Raw genomic sequence first — 18,522 nt, 5'->3', positions numbered from 1 at the left:
TATAATGTAATGTCTATACAATTTAAGGGTAATATCGGAAGAGAAACAGGCCTTAGTAGGTGGGTGGTAAGGCATAACTGAGTGACTTCATATTTTAAATATTTAAACATTACAAGGACTTGAAGGTGTACTTTGCTCTTACAAAAGAGATTGTTTAATGCTTTTACTTTCTGAAGGCACAGTCCCTTTCATTCTTTTCTTACTAAATGTAAAAATAAGTAAACACATTTAGTGCTGATATCCCAGGCAGCTCTTCAAGCCAGTAACAAATCAACCTGTACTAAGTTGACATAGGCCTATAACCACTCCAGGAGAACTCATTTTCTCAAACAGGGTTTGCACTGTTTTATTAAATTCATTTAAGGCACTTTAGTGCACCTTCTGCGCTTAGGCAAGATAAGTTCCCTTTCACTGTGACTCCCTTTTTTCACACTATTTTAACCTTGAACTACCTCTTTTCAGAGTTTGGAGGCTTCACATTCCTCAATGGGTTCCCTTTTCATGCAGCATTGCAGCCTTTCCCTTTCTGTGAAAGCTTCAGTATTAGGTCCCAACTGATGTTGGTCCAAATGGTTGGTACCCATTGTCTGACCTAAGTTTGAAGTCACAGAACCCCAACCTGAAACCATATCAGTGTTTCTTGGTCCTCCCTGCCTCCATGCCCATCTGTAGGTGTTTAGGTCATATCTCATGATGTTTCCTCCTGAGACCCTCCACTCAATTGTGCTGGTGGGAAAGGGTTAGAGGAATATCAGCTCAAATGATTTGGTTCAGGTTCTAGATGACAATTACCACTTTGAGATATCTTCCATTCTCCTAATCCGGTCAATTTAGCTCAGTTTGCACATGGATGGTGGTAGATATCAAGTTAGACCTCAGGCTAGAAGCCAAATTCTCTTTACGGGGATGACAGTCTCAGATGTTATTTAGCTATCTGACCATAGAGGTTTTAAAGGCAACAGCAGATAAGGAACAGAGTAAAGAAAGGCCTGCAAGGGGAGGAAAAGAGCTTGAAACTCAGACAAAACAATACAGATGAAGGATTAAGAAATCAGAGAAAACGTAGTTACTGCAGTAGACAAGGAACTGCTGCCTCCAGTGATAATTTTATGGAGGCTGGCAGGGAAAGGCAGCTGCTTGGGGGCCAAGGAAGACATATCAGCTAGCATGATGAGAAAGGGAGGAGAGTTCAGACATGAGTCTCTAATCTCTTTCCATGGGAGAAGTATAAATACACCTGAAGTCTGTTTCAAGTTTTAAACAGAAAGCAATAATGAAGTTTTAATAAAAGCCATTTCCAGTTATTACAACAAACAAACATACCACCCACGCACAAATAAATCTCACAGTGCAAGGGGGAAAAAAAAAGCACCTCTCTAGAAAGAGTGTACAATCTTTAGAGCAGAGAAAGTCTGCTAGACTTGTCCACAGGAAACCCATTATTAAAACTCACTGAGCTCAAACAGTGGTTACTCATGTTCAAAAGAACATTCTTGGAGAGCTAGTACAAAGATTACCCTGTCTCTTCTACAGATTATCCCAATGTAATTCTCTACACAAAGAAAATCGATTCAGGTTCCAGAACAATCTCAAATCTGCCCCCTTACGTGTATGAATTAGTATTGCAACAGCCCCACTACATGCGACTACAAAGCACAGTACGCTCAATGCAGAGAGATAATCACTAACAAATCAAAATGAATGTCAAAAACTGAGTGGGAGATACATTAGTCAGCTGAAATAACAAGCAGCAACACAAAACGTTACATATGTAAACCTGGTTCAGAAAACATGGCTTGATACAACGATAAGGACTATTGCATTGACAAGGTTGCGTATCTCAACACTTCACCTATTACAGAGAACAACTTTCTTTCCCAACTGTTGATACAGCACAAGTTAAAACACCAACTCATTTTACTGATATAAACCACCTTAGGGAAGGGGATGTGACACCAACGGCAGCTGGCAGCCTTCTAGGCAGGCAAGCCAGAGGCCAGGCCGTGATGTGGTTCATCGATGTTTTGCTGAAAGTCAGCACTTCTGCATTGGTCTCGGTCTGTCCTTAAAGTGCTGAGTTTTGAAGCTGACCCCCCTCTGTAAAACAGTTATAACAAAGTCAGCTGCTCGGGCCCGCTGCTTCGAAAGATCACTGTACAAAGTGTAAAGTTACCATGAAACTAATGGCAATGTCATTTGTGAAGGACTTTGAGTACATGCCAGTAATTAGTTAATGCTTTGTAGTGCTCTGGGTGATACTTTCCAATCAGTTTAAGGGACTCATGAACACAAGTGGCATTAAAAAAAAAAAAAGTCGCCTGTGGGAATTAAACCACTTAGGCTCACTGGAAAACCTTACATCTAGAGGTTTAAACTAAGCCAAGCTCTGTAACTGACTCTTCTCACTAAGCAAGATATGGAAGCAGTTACAAAGTCTTAAGACCTTCACATGTGCGGGGGAGGGAAACCAGTTTAATCGTAACTTTATGCAATAGGCTTTTGTGGTCTCTCTGATGTCAAAGACTAATATAATCTGGGTTCTCAGAAATAAATCTGGAACCACCCAGACAACTTTGCAGAAGAGCTTTTAAGTGAAGACACAGGTGATGAACGCTCCCAGCCCTGCTGCATGCCTCCTCCAGCCCACCCGTGTGATGAGAGCCCAGGGCATCCAGGACACCTTCACGTGGTTCTCTACTTGCTTTTTCTCTCCCCAGGTCACCTGAGAGCTGAGTTTAAATGGTTTAGGAAAAGGACATGGTCAGGGAGTGTGTTGTGGAAGAATTCAGTGTGGGAAAGGAAAAATAAGTCAGCCAGTAGTATTCAAGAAACTACTTGCTTTCATCCTGGGTGGGGAAGCACTATCCATCTGACTCAGTAAAACCAAATTAATCCTAAATGTAGCCTAACTAGGGAATTTATTATAAATAATAAGCTGAAAGTCGGAGTGAAAGGAGGAAAAGCTGTTTCTCAATCCGGTGGTGACACCTAGAGGGAGAGGATTTCATTGCGTGCTTCGCAGCTCCTGAAGGGACAGAAAAAGAAATGATAAAGCTTTGCTTAAGCCAGCATTAGCAGTGGCTCTGGAGTTACTTATTCCACCCTCTGTGGTTCCCTGCGTGTGCTCCAGCAAGGGGAACACAGCGAGAAGAGAGTTCCTGGTGGTAGCAGTGCTCCAGAAAGACATGAGAAAAAAATGGAGGAGAAAAGGGAGAAGTCTGAGCCTTTTCCAAATGGCACTGGAAGATCTCTGCCTTCCTAAGAACTCCCCTGCAGCAGTTTCTGCTGCCCAGCCACCCCACACACCATAGGAAGAGCAAAAGTATTTTGCACAGAAGCATCAGCAAGATGCAAACCATGCTCAGCCACCTCTGGGATCACAGCCCAGGAGTGCCCAGGCCCCCAAAGGCAGGTAAGCTCTTCCCCAACAGACCTTACCTCCATTCCCCAGACTCAAGGACTTGATCTCTACATGCCTGTTTGTTTTTTGGTTTTGTTTGTTTTTGGTTTTTTTTAAAAACACCTTTTCTCTCTCAACTTTATACATCATGAATGAACTGTTACACCTCAACCGTGGAGGTGGGGAGAAAAAGACATCAGAGAATCCAAGCACAAGCCAGCTCCATAGGAAACCAGTCTGCATTATTGTCTGTCCTTGGGACTGCTTGCTAAAACACGCAGGAAACTTTAGCCAAAGTTGTTACTACTCCTCCACATAAGGTGTGGCCCACCTGGATTTGCAATTCTAACTACATTATTGGCTTTATGCCTTTTTTGTTGTTGTTGAATACTGCATTTTCATTTGCTTCACCAAAATAAAGATTAAGAATAAAGGTGAGCAGTGAACCATCCAAATGGAGCAAGGATGGTGCTTGCAGCACAAAGCGTGTTGGATTTGGACTGCACAGATTCACTTTCCACCCCTCTTCTGGGTGTAAAGGTTTCTGTTGGAGAACTTGTTGACAAGCATGGGGAACAAAGAAATCGCCTTTGTCCATCTGGGGATCCATCCAAACATCTGACAGTCAGGTCTGAAATAATCTGTGCCTTTTTCCTCCCTGTTAAGACTACTGGGAGGGCCTCTGTCCTTGCTTTAATATCTGGGAAGACTTCAAAGTAACCCTGAATAAAATTGCCTGAGGAGGGCAAGACACCGGGAAGTCAAGGTCTGTGATCAAGCCTACCTTCCTGTCCATTTGCAGGTAAAGCTGAAGGTTTGGTCAGATAATTACTTACAATTATGTCAGCACATTTAATAAGGTATTTCCCCTCTCACCAGGATGTGGTAACTGTGGGACCACCAAGTCTACGACACCACAGAGTTAAACAGATTTGCTGGCAACCCGTAATTTCAGGTGCAGAGAAACTCAAGAATTATTTACATTTCTCACAGCAAAGGGATGCAGTACCCCAGCTGAAAGAACAAAGCTGCAAATTTTAAACAGTTAAAGGTATATATTCAGGCATGTGAATCCTACATGAAACTACAGCTGCTTTCCAGGGACTGCCCTGGAGAGTATAAAAGCAGGGAAAAGCAAGGAAGATGTGCAGCTAGGAGGACAAACTTCAAGACCATTTAAAATCCTATTTGGAAGCAAGTCACAAACCTTCACCTGCCATTTTCTCCAGCTCACTGGGTATGTTAATAGCGTGACATGGTTTAGTTTTGAAGATTAATCTAATTCCCAAGCCTGCAGCCTTTGTGTTCAGGGCTTGTCAGGAGGTGACAAAGTCACACTTGAATGGCACGCTGCCCATGCGTGACTCTAAAGACAGCAGTTTCCCACTGAGGACACGCTCCTGCCACATTTACTGAAGGCCCAGGTCTCCATGGCCCTCCACTGCAGGAAGCATTTTTCCTCATAAAATGCAAAGCAGAAGTCCCTCAGTGACAGCCATCTCCATCTGTGGAAGATGGCACATTGGCCAACTCATTGTAGGACCTGCTCTTGCAAGACAAAACTCATTTCAGGAAGAGCCTAGGTGATACTACTTGTTTCCAAGCCAAATTCAAATTGAAATTCAAAAATTTCCTTTTCAGAAATAAGCAGATTAATTTTCCTAATCTGGAGTATTTTATATTTATATCCAGCTGCTAGTCTTGATTAGCAGATGAAGTAATTCCTGCATCCACTTACATTTCAGTTTTTTAGAAGGCCCTTCAATTACAGCAGTAAAAGTCATCAGGGTATCATCTTCACTGTTATGGACACCCACACTAAATACAAACCCACATTATACAAGAGACACTACCTTCAACATGATCTTCGATGCAAACATGAATACTCATTACTTCTGAGCAGAATTTTGAAATTTAAATAAGAATTCAGTGTATTTAAATAAGAACTCAGTGTAAACATTCAGATGTTTACATCTTTTAAGTCTCAAAAAGCAGCCAAACATTGCCAGTATAAAAGGAATACAAATCCTCAAATTCCATTAGCTTCCTTGGGAATTGTCCATGTAGAGCTTAAGCACTGTCTAATCTTCAACTGATTTACACTAGGGGAAAAGGCTTCTCCATCCTCATTAACTTCTTTACCTCAGCAGTCTCAGGATCACCACCAGCTGTTTCCTCCCCACTTATATTTTATAGGGAAACTTTCATATAATTGTTTTATTTCTCTCACCCTGTTGCTTCCCAGCGTTTGTTCATCTCTCACTATCATGTTCCTTTCTGGGAAGAGCTCTTCCTTCCGCATATTATTGTCAGGGCTGCCTTATCACTGCTTTTCTTTCTCAGGCATTACAAAACTTGCCCTTAAGTTTCATTGCTGCAGTGGCTTGACACTTACCAGAAACTCCAAGTTTCGTTTCCTGCTGTTTCTTCAGAGCAACACCACAGATGATAGATTTAAAGCTGATGCAGAAATTAAAATATAAAATACACTGGCAGATCTGACCGGAAAGGAAGAGAAGGGGGAAGGCAAAAAAAATAGAGAGAAGGCAACAAGTAACTTTAACCAACTTCTAGGAAAGCTAGAAACAATAATGAATGGTAAGGATGAAATTTTTCCAGTATCCAGAGAGGAAATCCCTGCAGGTCAGCCATGATGGAAGTTTCCATGGCTGTCAGATTGACTGGCACTTGAAATTAATCCATTGTACAAAGCAGTCTAGGGTAAATCCTGGAATGCTATGGTAAAATCAGTGAATTTACTGGGAATTTCGCCATCTGTTTCAGTGGGATTATGCTTTCACCTATGCATTGCTTTGAAATCATGTTTTAGAAGAAAGGTGGTGCTGGAATGCCCAACAAGATTTGCAAATAGGGAAATCAAATAGTCATGACAACTTCTCAATACAACCAATGTCCATAAGAAATTGGGTGGTTCTAGATCCATTCGAGATTTTTAGCTAAGTTCTAAGCTGTCTTTCACCAGCACGCCTCCCCCATTTATGTACTTTCAGTCATAAGCTCCCAAACTGTACTTGCTTACTACCACAGACAGCAATATCCACTACAACTGCCAAAAGACACCCTTTTCATAGTTATCACCTCACACAATATATAAATATATTTTAAAATTGGTTACCTCCAACTGTCTTTCTCCAAGCCTCCAAAGATGAGCCCTTGTTTTGGAATCCTTCATTAATAAAATCATGCTAGTAAGTTTTAAGTCTTTTAGTTAGTGCTTGTTCATTATCTTCCTACAGAAAGATTCACAGGTTAATCCACAGCCACTGGATATGCACCCTAAAATTTTCAGAACCATTTCCCCATACTTTTAATATATGTGAATCTAGACAACTGCTTATCATTCTCATGGCCTAGATCAGCAAAGACTTGAGCAAATCTTTCTTTTCAGGCAATAGAATTTTACCTACAGCTTATCCTGAGTGCTTTTAAAAAAGATACTGGTAACACAAAAGCCCCAATATTTTAGTAAGTTAAATTCAAGAAGAAAGTCACTCTTCTGAATACATGTGGAAGGCCAAGAAGTATTTTGCATTTCTCTTGAGGTATTGTATGAAAAGAAACTGCTTGTGTGAAGTCAAAGAGGAAGACAGCTGGGCAGATTTATTACTTCATAAGAGCTGAAAGAAACTTCAGTACGCGGCATCTGCTTTGACATTTCTGAAAAATGGTCTACGGCATTTGCTCACATCCTTCCGTATGTAAACAGTTCCTGAAAACTGAGTCCAGAATAAGAAACATTTTCAAATCCTAATGGGTTGGGTTTTACTTGGCATAACTTTGGCAAGACAGAGCTGCCCAGAAAATTGAAACCAAAAGAAATTATGCAAAAGCTTCCTAATACAACAGAAATGGAAAACCTTGACAAAGCTTCCTAATACAACAGAAATGGAAAACCTTGACATCTGGTACAATGTCAAATATGGGTAGTGAGCTTTTAGCTCAGTAGGAATAAGAACAATGTGAATACTTAAAGTACATAGCTCTGACATTTGGAAAGCTTGACCCAACAGTGGAAATTCACAGAATCGTCTAGGTTGGAAAAGCCCTTGAAGCTCCTCCAGCCCAAGCATGACCCTCCCCCTGACCGTTCCCAACTCCCCCAGATCCCTCAGCGCTGGCTCAGCCCGACTCTTCAACCCCTCCAGGGATCCCGGGGACTCCCCCCTGCCCTGGGCAGCCCATTCCAACGCCCAACAGCCCCTTCTGCACAGAAATCCTTCCTCAGAGCCAGCCTGACCCTGCCCTGGGCAGCTTGAGGCCATTCCCTCGGGGCCTGGCGCTGGGGCCTTGGCTCCAGAGACTCATCCCCCCTCTCTGCCCCCTCCTGGCAGGGAGTTGCCGAGGGCCAGGAGGTCTCCCCTCAGCCTCCTCTTCTCCAGACTGAACCCCCCCAGTTCCCCCAGCCGCTCCCCAGCAGACCTGTGCTCCAGACCCTGCCCCAGCTCCGTTGCCCTTCTCTGGCCACGTTCGAGTCATTCAATGGCCTTTTTGGGGTGAGGGGCCCAAAACTGAACCCACTCAGCGAGGGGCGGCCTCCCCAGTGCCCAGCCCAGGGCTCAGATCCCTTCCCTGTCCCTGCTGGCCACGCCAGTGCTGACACCAGCCAGGATGCCGTTGCCCTCCTTGGCCCCCTGGGCACATTCTGGCTCATTCTCACCCCCCCAGTCCCTCTCTGACCGGCAGCTCTCCAGCCACTCCTCCCCAGGCCTGTAGCCCTGCTGGGGGTTGTTGTGGCCCAAGGGCAGCCCCCGGCATTTGCCCTCAGTGAAACTCCCCCAGTTGGGCTCAGCCCATCGCTCCAGCTTGGCCAGGTCTCTCTGCAGAGCCTCCCCACCCTCGAGCAGATCAACACTCCCACCCAACTGGGTGTCCTCTGCAAACTCACTGAGGGTGCACTTGATCCCCTCATCTAGATCATCAATAAAGATGTTAAACAGGAGTGGCCCCAGCACCCAGCCCTGGGGACACCACTCGTGACCGGCCGCCAACTGGATTTATCTCCTTTCACCACAACTCTCTGGGCCTGGCCATCAGCCAGTTTTTTACCCAGCAAAGCGTGTGCCCATCCAAGCCACGAGCAGCCAGTTTTGCCAGGAGAATGATGTGGGAAACAGTGTCAAAGGCCTTACTGAAGTCAACGTAAACAACATCCACAGCCTTACCCTTATCCAATAAGCAGGTTGCCCTGTTGCAGTTGAAGACATCCCACAAGTTCTCTTGGTTAAACAGCAGCACAGTCTCATTCTTCCCCCATCAGACTCGCAGATTCATCTTCCTCAGCCTGTACAAGCTTCTCCTCCTCTTTTCCTACCCCTTTATTTTCTCCATAGCCTTCCCTTTCACAAAGATACCTGGGTCTAGCTCTGCAGAGAGCTGCCACAGCACTCTTGCTTTCTCAAACCTACTCACATTTCCAACCCTCCTTTGCAGAATATCACACATTAGAGCCTGTCCACATGACAGGCAATTCTGCAGGCTAACAACAATTTTGCCCCTACTTGACATGCCCAGTGCTCTATTAAAACTCAAATACTAACTCCATGGAAAATCAGATGAGCTTTGAGGCTGCCAGTTTTCCTCACCCCCTTCAGTAATTTGCTTAGTTATGCTTATCAGAAGTAATTCTCCCTCCTTACATATTGACCACTGCCAGCCTTAGAATGCTTTGAGGCACTCATGAGGCTTGCTGGCTACCACAGAGAAACCTGTGTGTGAGAATGAATGGCAGGTGATTTAATAATCAGAAGCCTTATATGGGTCTACCTGGGCAGGAAAAGATTTTTTGGAAGCAGTCTTTGCATTTTTTATATCTTTGATTTCAATAAGAGAAAAAAACCCAACTTGTCAAGAAACTAGTTTTCCCATTCTTTTCAATCTGAGCTCTTGAAAACACTCTGGCAGCAAAGCTGGGAATTTAAACACTTTCAAAGGGTTGACAAGCAATGGGAACTGGTGGAATATTTTAGTTTCAAGGCTTCCCTGTGAAGCTAGGGCAGTCAGGGAAGCAGTCACACCTTGAGTCTGTGCTGTTTTTACATCCACGTGGCATGACAGAAAACACCAAAGCACCAGGATGCTGCTCTGAAGCACTCTCTCCACATTCCCAGACAGTTAGAGCTCAAGTTCTTACAACTCCTCTTTATTCAGCAGAGATGCTAGTACAAGGTCAGTTATGTTTCTGGAGCTGAGGAGAGAATTAAGTAAATAGAACCAGGTCTTTTCTCCTTCACAAGTCAAACTTTTCTTTCACCCATAGGCCGTTCTTATTGAAGCTCATTAGACCCGAGGACTAATGTAGCAGCACACATCATAAATCTAGGCTGCCTCTCTGACAGTGGAATACAAGTCAAGAGGCATGATAACTTTGGTATAACCTGGGCTTCACACTTAAGCATATGTCAAAATCTGTCAAAAATAAGTATTTGTTGGGAATAGATGCAGCCTTCCCTGACAGCTAAACTCTGCTGCCTGTTTGGATATATAACTGATGTAACACTTCCCCTGACTTTAGCAAGTATGTAGGACAAGAGTACACACTTCTTTGGCAAACCTCTCCAAAAATAATTTCCTAGTCCTCCATATTAGCAAAATTATTCTTCTCTGCACCCTCCAGCCTCACATGTCTTTGCCTTCATTTTAAGGCTCCTCACAGGACATCCACTAATATCCTCAAAAAAACCTGTGCCCACCACCTTTGCTTAGAAGAAAGGCTGCTTTCTGCTCTGCTTGATTAGATGAACTCTGGTAATTCCCAGTGTAGTCTCAGACCACCTACCCTCTCTACAGTATCTAACAATCATTCTTCCATTCCTTTCAAATTCTCCTGTTCTTGTGCTCCCTTGCCTGCCTTTACCTGTTGTCTCTTGCATTACAGATGCAAGATTCAGTCCTTTGAGAAAGACCAGCTTTATGGTGTTTCAGTTTCCTCTGATCACACAGGATATAGTCAAGACATGCAGAGTCTCCTCCTAAAATGAAGATAACTGAGGTAGATGCCTGGTTAGTCTCTCACTTCCATGACTTCAGTAAAATGGGTCTCCTCCTTTGGAGTCAGTCAGATCAACAGGACTGTAAGGATTAGTTGCCTTTGCTTGGTCTTTCCCTGCAAAAGCAGCAAGGCCCATTTCATAAAGCTCTTCCTCACATGCTAATCTTTGAGACCAACAGTACGATTGATTTTTATCTCTTCTCTTAGCCACAGCAGATTCCAGGGGATCAGCGATCATAACCAGCAGCTGTTAAACTTGCTCAAGGGATCTGGAAACATGCAGTCTGTAGTGACAGGGCACAAAGACATTTTGTAGGCTCTATTGCTTGCGATTGCAGGAAACACCTCTATGCTCTATTCCTATCCAAGTAGGAGATTTAGGCATCAATATAATTTGTGATTTTGGAAAGAATATTTTGACAATCCACCTCAGATATCAGGGGAGCAATACCAGTCTCTGCTGCAAGTGCAGTTAAGTGCCTTTTTTTTTTTTTTTCCCCTTAAGAACTACAGCAGTTACAAGTAAAACATGGGGATGAGTGAGGTCTTCTCCCAATCACAAGGAACCATGTCACAGCTGTGGGCTTATCCCAACCTCTGCCTGATACCTAGGTCAGACGTAAGCCCAGTCAGAAGAGACAGCTAGAGTTAAGAACATCCCTAATTGTAGAAAAGATACTTTCAGTACACAGAAAGATGACTTCACTGAGTGCAAAAGATCTGAAGGGCTCATGTTTACAGGAGAGATGCTATCCTTATCTTTTGACTCACAGGACTGAAGTTGGCTAGGCTCAGCAGTAATATCCTGTCTTCATCTGCTGAAAAGTTACTTATCTGAAGGGAACATTCTGCAAGGCATCTGTGATCAGCTTGCCCTGAAAATATTAATTGAAGCAGTAATAGCTAGGCTCAAGTAACTGGATGTTGAGAATAATGATTTGTGAGTGAAGATAATTATTTGGTAATTGTACCATGACTTCTGTTTTACAAGACAATAACAAGCAGGCTATCATCAGCATATAGTAATTAAGAGACTGGTGTTACCCACAATCAACATTCACATAGAGTGCTGAAAGGTTTTAATAGGTTTTTAATAACTGGCTGGTGGCACTTGCCATATAAGTTGGGAAAGCAGCAGTCCATGGTTTAGAAAAAAACAAGTTCTGAGTGATTTTACAGGTCTGTCTTTCTTCCCCAATCCTCGTCTTCCCGATAAGAAATTTCTGTTGTTTCCAACATCTCCAAGCACTGAAAAACACCAGGCTGCACTGGGAGCACACTGGGGGTGTAAGAGCATTCCCACAGGCACTACCAACATTTCCTGGAGATACTTGTTCAGAGGCCACTGAAAGTACATGAAGTATATACTTCAGCTTGATTTATTAATTCTGCTTGTGTTTTAACACATTTTGCACATCCTGACAAAAATACCCGGGAGCTATTCCAGTGCTGTGCTGCTGATTAGTCAGGTATGCTCACACCTCTTTTGTCCCTTGCAGAAAAACACCAGGTACAAGACAGTTCCCTCACACCAACCATTGTTAGTAGGTGCCCAGTAAGGTCAGAATTTCATTCCATTTTGCTGGATTTTAATAAACCCTCTGACACCCAAAGTGTAGGGAAAGAGAAAGATGACAGTAAAATGGTACTACCTATTTCATTGAAAGATAATCTATAAAGGAAGAAAATAGTGTCACAAGATCACTGCTGTCAGTGTGAAGCCTCTGTTTTAGGGATGAAACACTGTGGAGTTCTTGTGCAAAGGACAGTCCAGGGGAAGTACAAATAACAAAGTACACAGGTGGGGTTTTAACCCTTAAAACCCCCAAGCCCTTATTGTTTTTTAGGAACGACTGCCAAAGTATCAGCATCCTCTCACAGTAACTTCAGGCCAAAATACGGATGAAAAATTTAGGAGGGTACGACTATTACAGCATTACCTGTGCGCTGTGAATTTGAGGCCTATGGAAGGACACCTGAAGTGGCTGCATGTAAACCTTCTGTGTCTTGAACGCATTCGGACCCAGACACTCACGGCCTGCTTTTGGCATGAAAACCAGTGGCAATACAAGAGCCTCTAGACATTTTCTGAAAGCTACACTGTAGCTTCCAATTATGTTCAAGTGATGCATTTTAATAGCTACCTGCTTCAGTGGAGTAGAAGTTTCCATTTGTGCTAACTTTGATGTGATAATAGGAAGGAAAAGTGTATGTTTGCACTCTTCATTACTATTTTACCAGCCCAAGAAAGTCTGATGGAATATAGGCTTTAATCACAAGGAGATCAAGAGCAAACAAACATTCATTTCAGAAAAGCCATAATTAGGGAGAAGAAAGGAAAGGGAGAGCCATTACCATCAAAAACACTTGGCCTTCACAACAGAGTGTTAGGTCACTGGCTAACAAACACTGCCTTTAAATAGTTTTAATGTGTATAGTGAATAAATAAAAGCCAATTGAAGTGTTTACTGCAGATTGTGCAGAACAAGTGGGTGATCAGAGAAGATTTTAAAAAGCTGCTTTTTTTTAATATGTAAACATATAATTCACAAAGGACTCTTCAAACCTATCCTTCTCCCATGTGGACAACCAGTTTCTTTGCTCCTGTTTCTGCTACAGAAACCAACCTCCTCTTGAGAAACCTCCTGCACAGGCCGCAGTGAAGGGTCTCACTTCACATTACACCTCTCCGGTGTGACTTCAGGCTGCCACCAGAAAACGCCACTTTTCTCCTTTCCTCCAGGACAGATCCCTGCAAAGCTAATGCAGCAATCCCATGGCCATAAGGAAAGGTGGGTTCAGCTGATGATTAAGTGTAAAACTTCATTTTTTGGGGGGCACAGGTTCAATAGAAAACCAATTACCCAGCTCACACCGCAGCCACACGGTGACTGGGACAGCTGCAAGGAAAGCAGCGGGAGCTGAGCTGGTTTGGGGAACCCAGACCCCACCTTTGGCAGCAGTTCACAGTTGCACCATCTGTGAGAAAACACAAAACCTGACACTCAGCTCTTCCCCAACACCTGCTACTCTACCAAGCTCCTCTGTCAGCCTCATCTGTTGATCACACCAGACAGAAGCAGTTTGTTCTTGCTTTCTCAAGTCAACACCAATCAGCCTGCCTCAGACCACCTTTTGCTCAGGGGCTTACCGTAACACCACCCTTGCTTGCACAGCTTGACAGCTGAGCATCTTTCCTACCTTCCACCCTAACGAGACCTACATAAACCCACTAGTTTCTTTTAATCCTTCTATACAAAGTCAGCCAGTTCATTGGGATTAATCCCATTTGAATAATTACTGAGAACTGAGGGTTACAATTAAAATATTTACAAGTACATGAATACATACAATCAACCATGACTCTCTTCCCTTCCCACTGCAGATAGCTTGTCTCAGAGTGACACAACACTGTCTCTTGTTCAGAATTCCACTGTCTTTGCAAAGTCTGGGACCCAGGTGCTGAGCAAGTACCAACAGATCACAGAACAGGCACAACACCACACATGCATCATAGGATCAGCGGTTGAAGAGCTGTGGCTTTGTACTAACAAAGATGCAGACGCTCAAGAAGGGGGAGGATGAGAATGGGCTTTAATTAGATGTGTGACTTGACAGCCCATCTCTATCCTCAGAAGCTCAGCACGGCACTAACTCCAACCCTGCATGATCGCCTCTGGGTGCTTCTGCAATATGAAAGCTCCAGTATGTTTCTAGATATTGGAGAGAACAGTTGACTCTGGACAAAGATTAAAAAAAATTTTGTGAGTTCCAGGCTTGCCTGGGGTTGGAGGGTACCTGTCTCCTCCTGGTGGGGTGCTGGGCCATCCCAGCTGGAGGGACCTCCAGAGCCAGCCTCCACACAGGCTCCTGCATCTTGCCAGAAGATGTATGCAAGATGTAAGTCGGGGTTAGATAGCATGTCTGGGGCAGGAGAGAGGACTCACTGCTTTATTTATGTGTTACCTCTGAAGAGGCAACATGCCCCTGAGCTCTCAGCTTCACCTGGATTCACCTTGAGACTAGATAAACTATGATGTTGGGAACAAGATTACAGAGTAAACAAACCCCCAAACAAAGTTTCTCTTATCAGTCCCAGAAGCCTACCTGCATTGTTTTTGTCATCTTCTAGTTGCCAGAGCTGGGGGGACAAGGTTCAGAAAAATACTCATCCAGCCACCAGTAATGTTGTCTGATTCTGGCTCAGAAACTAGCTGGCAACAGAGAATGTTCTTGCTAAACCCATTCCTCACTCCCCCCTTCAGGACTGCAGCTCTTTGGACACACTCTATAGCTCCCTCTCCCTTTGTTCAGCAGAGCAATTACCTCATGTTTATACCTTAAACCTGATTCACATTGCTGGGCAAGAGCTACAGCGCTATTGCCAATGGGGGAAAGGGATGAATGGAAAATTAGATGTTAAAGCAGTCCCCAGATCAGAGCTATCAGAGGAAATATTCACTGTTCATAACTGGGTGAAGTCACTGTCTCTAGCATGCTATCAACTCTCTCCTCCCTTTTTAGATGCAACTCTGGGGTTATGCAGACAAGAGGCTGACTACAAATACTCTGTCCAAACCACATCACCTCACACCTCCCTGGCCACATACTCCACTTTTGGAAGCGTCAGGAATTCTCTAGCATCACAGAAGTGAAACTTGATGCTTCCTATGAAAGTCAATCTAATACTTAAGAAAACCTCACTGAAACACCAGATTTGAGACTACTCAGGAATGTCGGAGCTATGAGAGTCTAAGGGTACAAAAGCAAAGCAGGGTCTGCAGGAGGACATGTCTAATAAAGGATATTACCTCGCCCTCAAACATTGCTGAGTGTATTTAGTGCATTCACAGTCTCTCAATCAGAGGCCTCTGGCCTGCAACTGGAGCTCCATTTCTGCCTGGACAGATAATTGACTAAAATCAGGCTGAAGGGCAGAGGACTCCTCCTCCAGGGTCAGATTACAGGGCTGGAGTCAAAAACTTTTTCATGCCTGTGTGCACACACTCAACAAGTTTAAGACAAATTAACAGGGGTAGTGAGGTAATTATCATACATATGTTTAAACTTATTTATGTTCTTGTGCAAAAGCGCTTGCTTAGGGAGTGGAGGCCTTTGCTTAAGTGCTCCATGTGGAGGCCCAGCTGAATTCAACCCCCAGCTCATGGATTTTCTGTTAAGAGCAGCCCTGATCAGCAGGCTGGCAATTCAGACCACAAACACACTGCAAACAGTTGCAACTCCTGCCTGTCCTAGCCCAGAGCCTTGAGTACTGATCCTGCCCGCAACAGGTGGATAGATGCAGTCCCCGTTAACAAGGGGAAAATCACTAACCTAGCCCATGCAAGGTTAGACTGGCTTAAAGCTCACCATTGAGCCCAGCAGAAGGACCACTCAAACATAAGACACAGATGTTACATATTTGGCTAAAGTGGTTTTAAAAAAAAAAAACCCAAACAACAAACAAACAACCCAAACCACCTCCAGGTTGTGGTGTTTTGTTTGTTTAAAAAACAACAACATCCCTCTGTCCTAGTTTGCCACTTCCCCAACAGCTGAAGGGATTAAACAATTTAAATTCTGTTATTAGTGGTTTGAAGCAGAACAGTTGGCTCTGCATTACTAGGGTGACAAAAACACAGCAAGCAGGTCAAATTATGCCAGTCAGTATTTGTGGGACCCCATCTGGATACTGGGTCCAGCTTTGGGCCTCCCAGTACAAGAAACAGCAACATCTGGAGCATGGCCAGCCCAGAGCAAACAAGATGGTGTTGGGACTGGAGCACAGGATGAATGAAGAGACTGAGAGTGTGTTCGCTCAGCCTGGGTGAAGGCAAAAGGAGACCTAACTGCTGTCTACATCTAACAAGGAGGTAGAGAGAAGACAGAGATAGACCCTTCCTGAGCATGCACAGCAAAACGAAGAGGCAAGAGGCACAAGCTGTAGAAGGAAAATTCCCATTAGATAGAAGGAAAAATATTTTCCCCCACAATGGGTGTGATCAAACTCTGGAATAGGGACCCTGAGAGGTAAGAAAATCGCTGTTCTGAAGCTTACCCGGCCAATGCTCTGAGCAACCTGACCTAAATCTGAAGTTGGCCTTGCTTTGAGCAGGTGGTGTACTGGAGACCTCCCAGAAGTCACTTCCAGTTAAATGTTTCTATTATTCTGTGAACAAGCCTCAAGCCAGCAACTTCTTGAATTTCTCTATCTACATCACAAGATTACATCTAGGTGCCAAGCTGGCATCCTCTTGCTTGTTGAGTCTCCAGATGAAGGTTTAATACATACATGTCTTATCTGCATGAACTCCTTTCCCAGTTTTATCACAATTTCCCTGGGCCTCTCCACACAGACAAGCCTCACAAAGGAATGCACGACCATCCCAGAAACTGAGCCAGTGTGTTTCATCACCTCACTGAATCACTGAAGCCTTCAATTATGCTACGCTTTTCAAGTGTGGTAATTAGGGAGCCACAATTTGATCTTCAAGATGATACTGCAGCGTGTTTCTATGAAAACATTTATTTTTAAAAGTTCATTAAAATGTTCTGCCATCCAGATCACACAATGGTTACTAAAACCAGCCATTACAAAACCCAAGCTCATCGAAGTTTACCTTGCTTTCATTTAAGTCACCTAATAAAGAACATCTACTCCAGCCTGTGGGGAATTTCACCAAGTTTCAAAACAAGGGACTGTCCCAGTCACCTTCTTCTCACTCATTCCCATGGCAAAAATTAAGCTGGAGGAAGAGCAAGAGCATCTCTCATCCCTCCAACCCAAGCAGCTCCCAGGCTGGGATGCAAAGGGCTGCAATCCTCCATCGGACACAAAGAACCCAGTCAGCAAGCAAAAGACCCTGATCACATCTAGGAGTGAACCTCTACCCAAAAACCAGCATTTGGAAGTAGAAACTGGGCTGAGGTAACTAGAGCCACATTTGTCAGAAACAGGTTGTTTCTACATCACCTGTGCACTCTGAGAAGTCATTTCCTAACCTTGAGGGCAGCAGAAAAGACAAGCGTCTGCTGATCAATCTGGGTTTGTCTAGATACGAGTCAGCAGGACATGGGTCACTCAGGGGTCAGCTGTTGATACGGCATGAGCTGCTTATAAACACACCCAGGTAACATTATTGGGGTTAACACAGATAAGCTAATCTTCAGGTTAACTTAATAACAGTTTCTTTCACTGGGTGGTCTTGGGAAAGTCTCACAATTTCCACGTATCAAAATAACACTGATAAGTAGCACACACAGGGATTTAAAATTCAGAGTAAAAACCAGGGCTGACAGTAGAGCTGAGGTGGGTCTCCCCACACCCAGGAGAGGGAGTTGATCTGGTGTTACGGTCCGCAGAGATGCTGGAGGCTCAGCCAATCTCTCCAGATGTAAAAGACACCCCACCTCCTCCACATTAGCCTCACCCCGAGGAGCAACAAGGGTCCTCTCCTCCTTCTCCCAAACTGATGTGGGCTGTAGGCAGTCTGCCAAACACCACCACAAGAGATGAGGGAGGAGGAAAGTCTTTGCACGAAAGCCTAGGGGAAGTTTGGCACGCAGGGGCAGAGGAGATAAGAGCAGCTTACCCACTTTATGGGACAGGAACAGTCAGGGAAACCGGTTATGGCCTGAGGAACGCCCCTCCTCGACTCTTACCGTCTGAGATGGGGTGTTGGTGGACCCCTTGCCTAATTACAGGGGACACACGCACCGTATAAGACAGGAGGGAACACCTGCCGGGGGTGGGTTGGGGAATGTCCTCTGACACAGAGGGAGGCGTCCCCTACAACCTGGGGTGGGGGGCAGGAAAGAAGTGTCCAAGGGGTCCCCTACAGCAGAGGGATTTCCCTTATGAAGTAGGAGGGCGTCCCGTACGGCCGGAGGAAGGAAATTTAATTTGTAAGAGAGCGAGGTGAGAGGTCCGCCCCCAGCCTGCCGGGGGGTTCCCTTTACAAAGCAGGAGGGCGTAGAGTCCTCTGCAGGCTGAAGGGGTGTCCCCCCCCCTTATAAGACAGGGGAACGGTGTGCCACTGGCAGGGCTCCAGCCCCTGACAGGGGGACGGGGAGGGATCGCGGCTCCTACCGGCTGCAGGAGGCGGCCGAGGCC

General features: G+C 44.5%; 1 protein-coding gene across 1 annotated transcript in view; it reads right to left on the bottom strand.

The window, feature by feature from the left end:
- The window catches only part of NET1 (neuroepithelial cell transforming 1), a 44,485-nt gene extending 37,421 nt beyond the window's left edge, over positions 1-7,064 (bottom strand). The window contains exons 1-2 of the mRNA XM_026868024.1: positions 7,058-7,064; positions 5,796-5,826 (exon numbers count right to left, since the gene is read on the bottom strand). Of these exons, the coding sequence (XP_026723825.1) occupies positions 5,796-5,826; positions 7,058-7,064 (38 nt within the window). The remainder of the gene's footprint in view (positions 1-5,795; positions 5,827-7,057) is intronic.
- Positions 7,065-18,522: the final 11,458 nt, after the last annotated feature.

The sequence above is a fragment of the Athene cunicularia genome (genome assembly GCF_003259725.1).
Source record: "Athene cunicularia isolate RWA chromosome 1 unlocalized genomic scaffold, athCun1 chr1_part2, whole genome shotgun sequence".
Classification (NCBI taxonomy): domain Eukaryota; kingdom Metazoa; phylum Chordata; class Aves; order Strigiformes; family Strigidae; genus Athene; species Athene cunicularia.
Note: the sequence above shows the minus strand (reverse complement) of the source record. Positions and strands in the feature narration are given on the sequence as shown.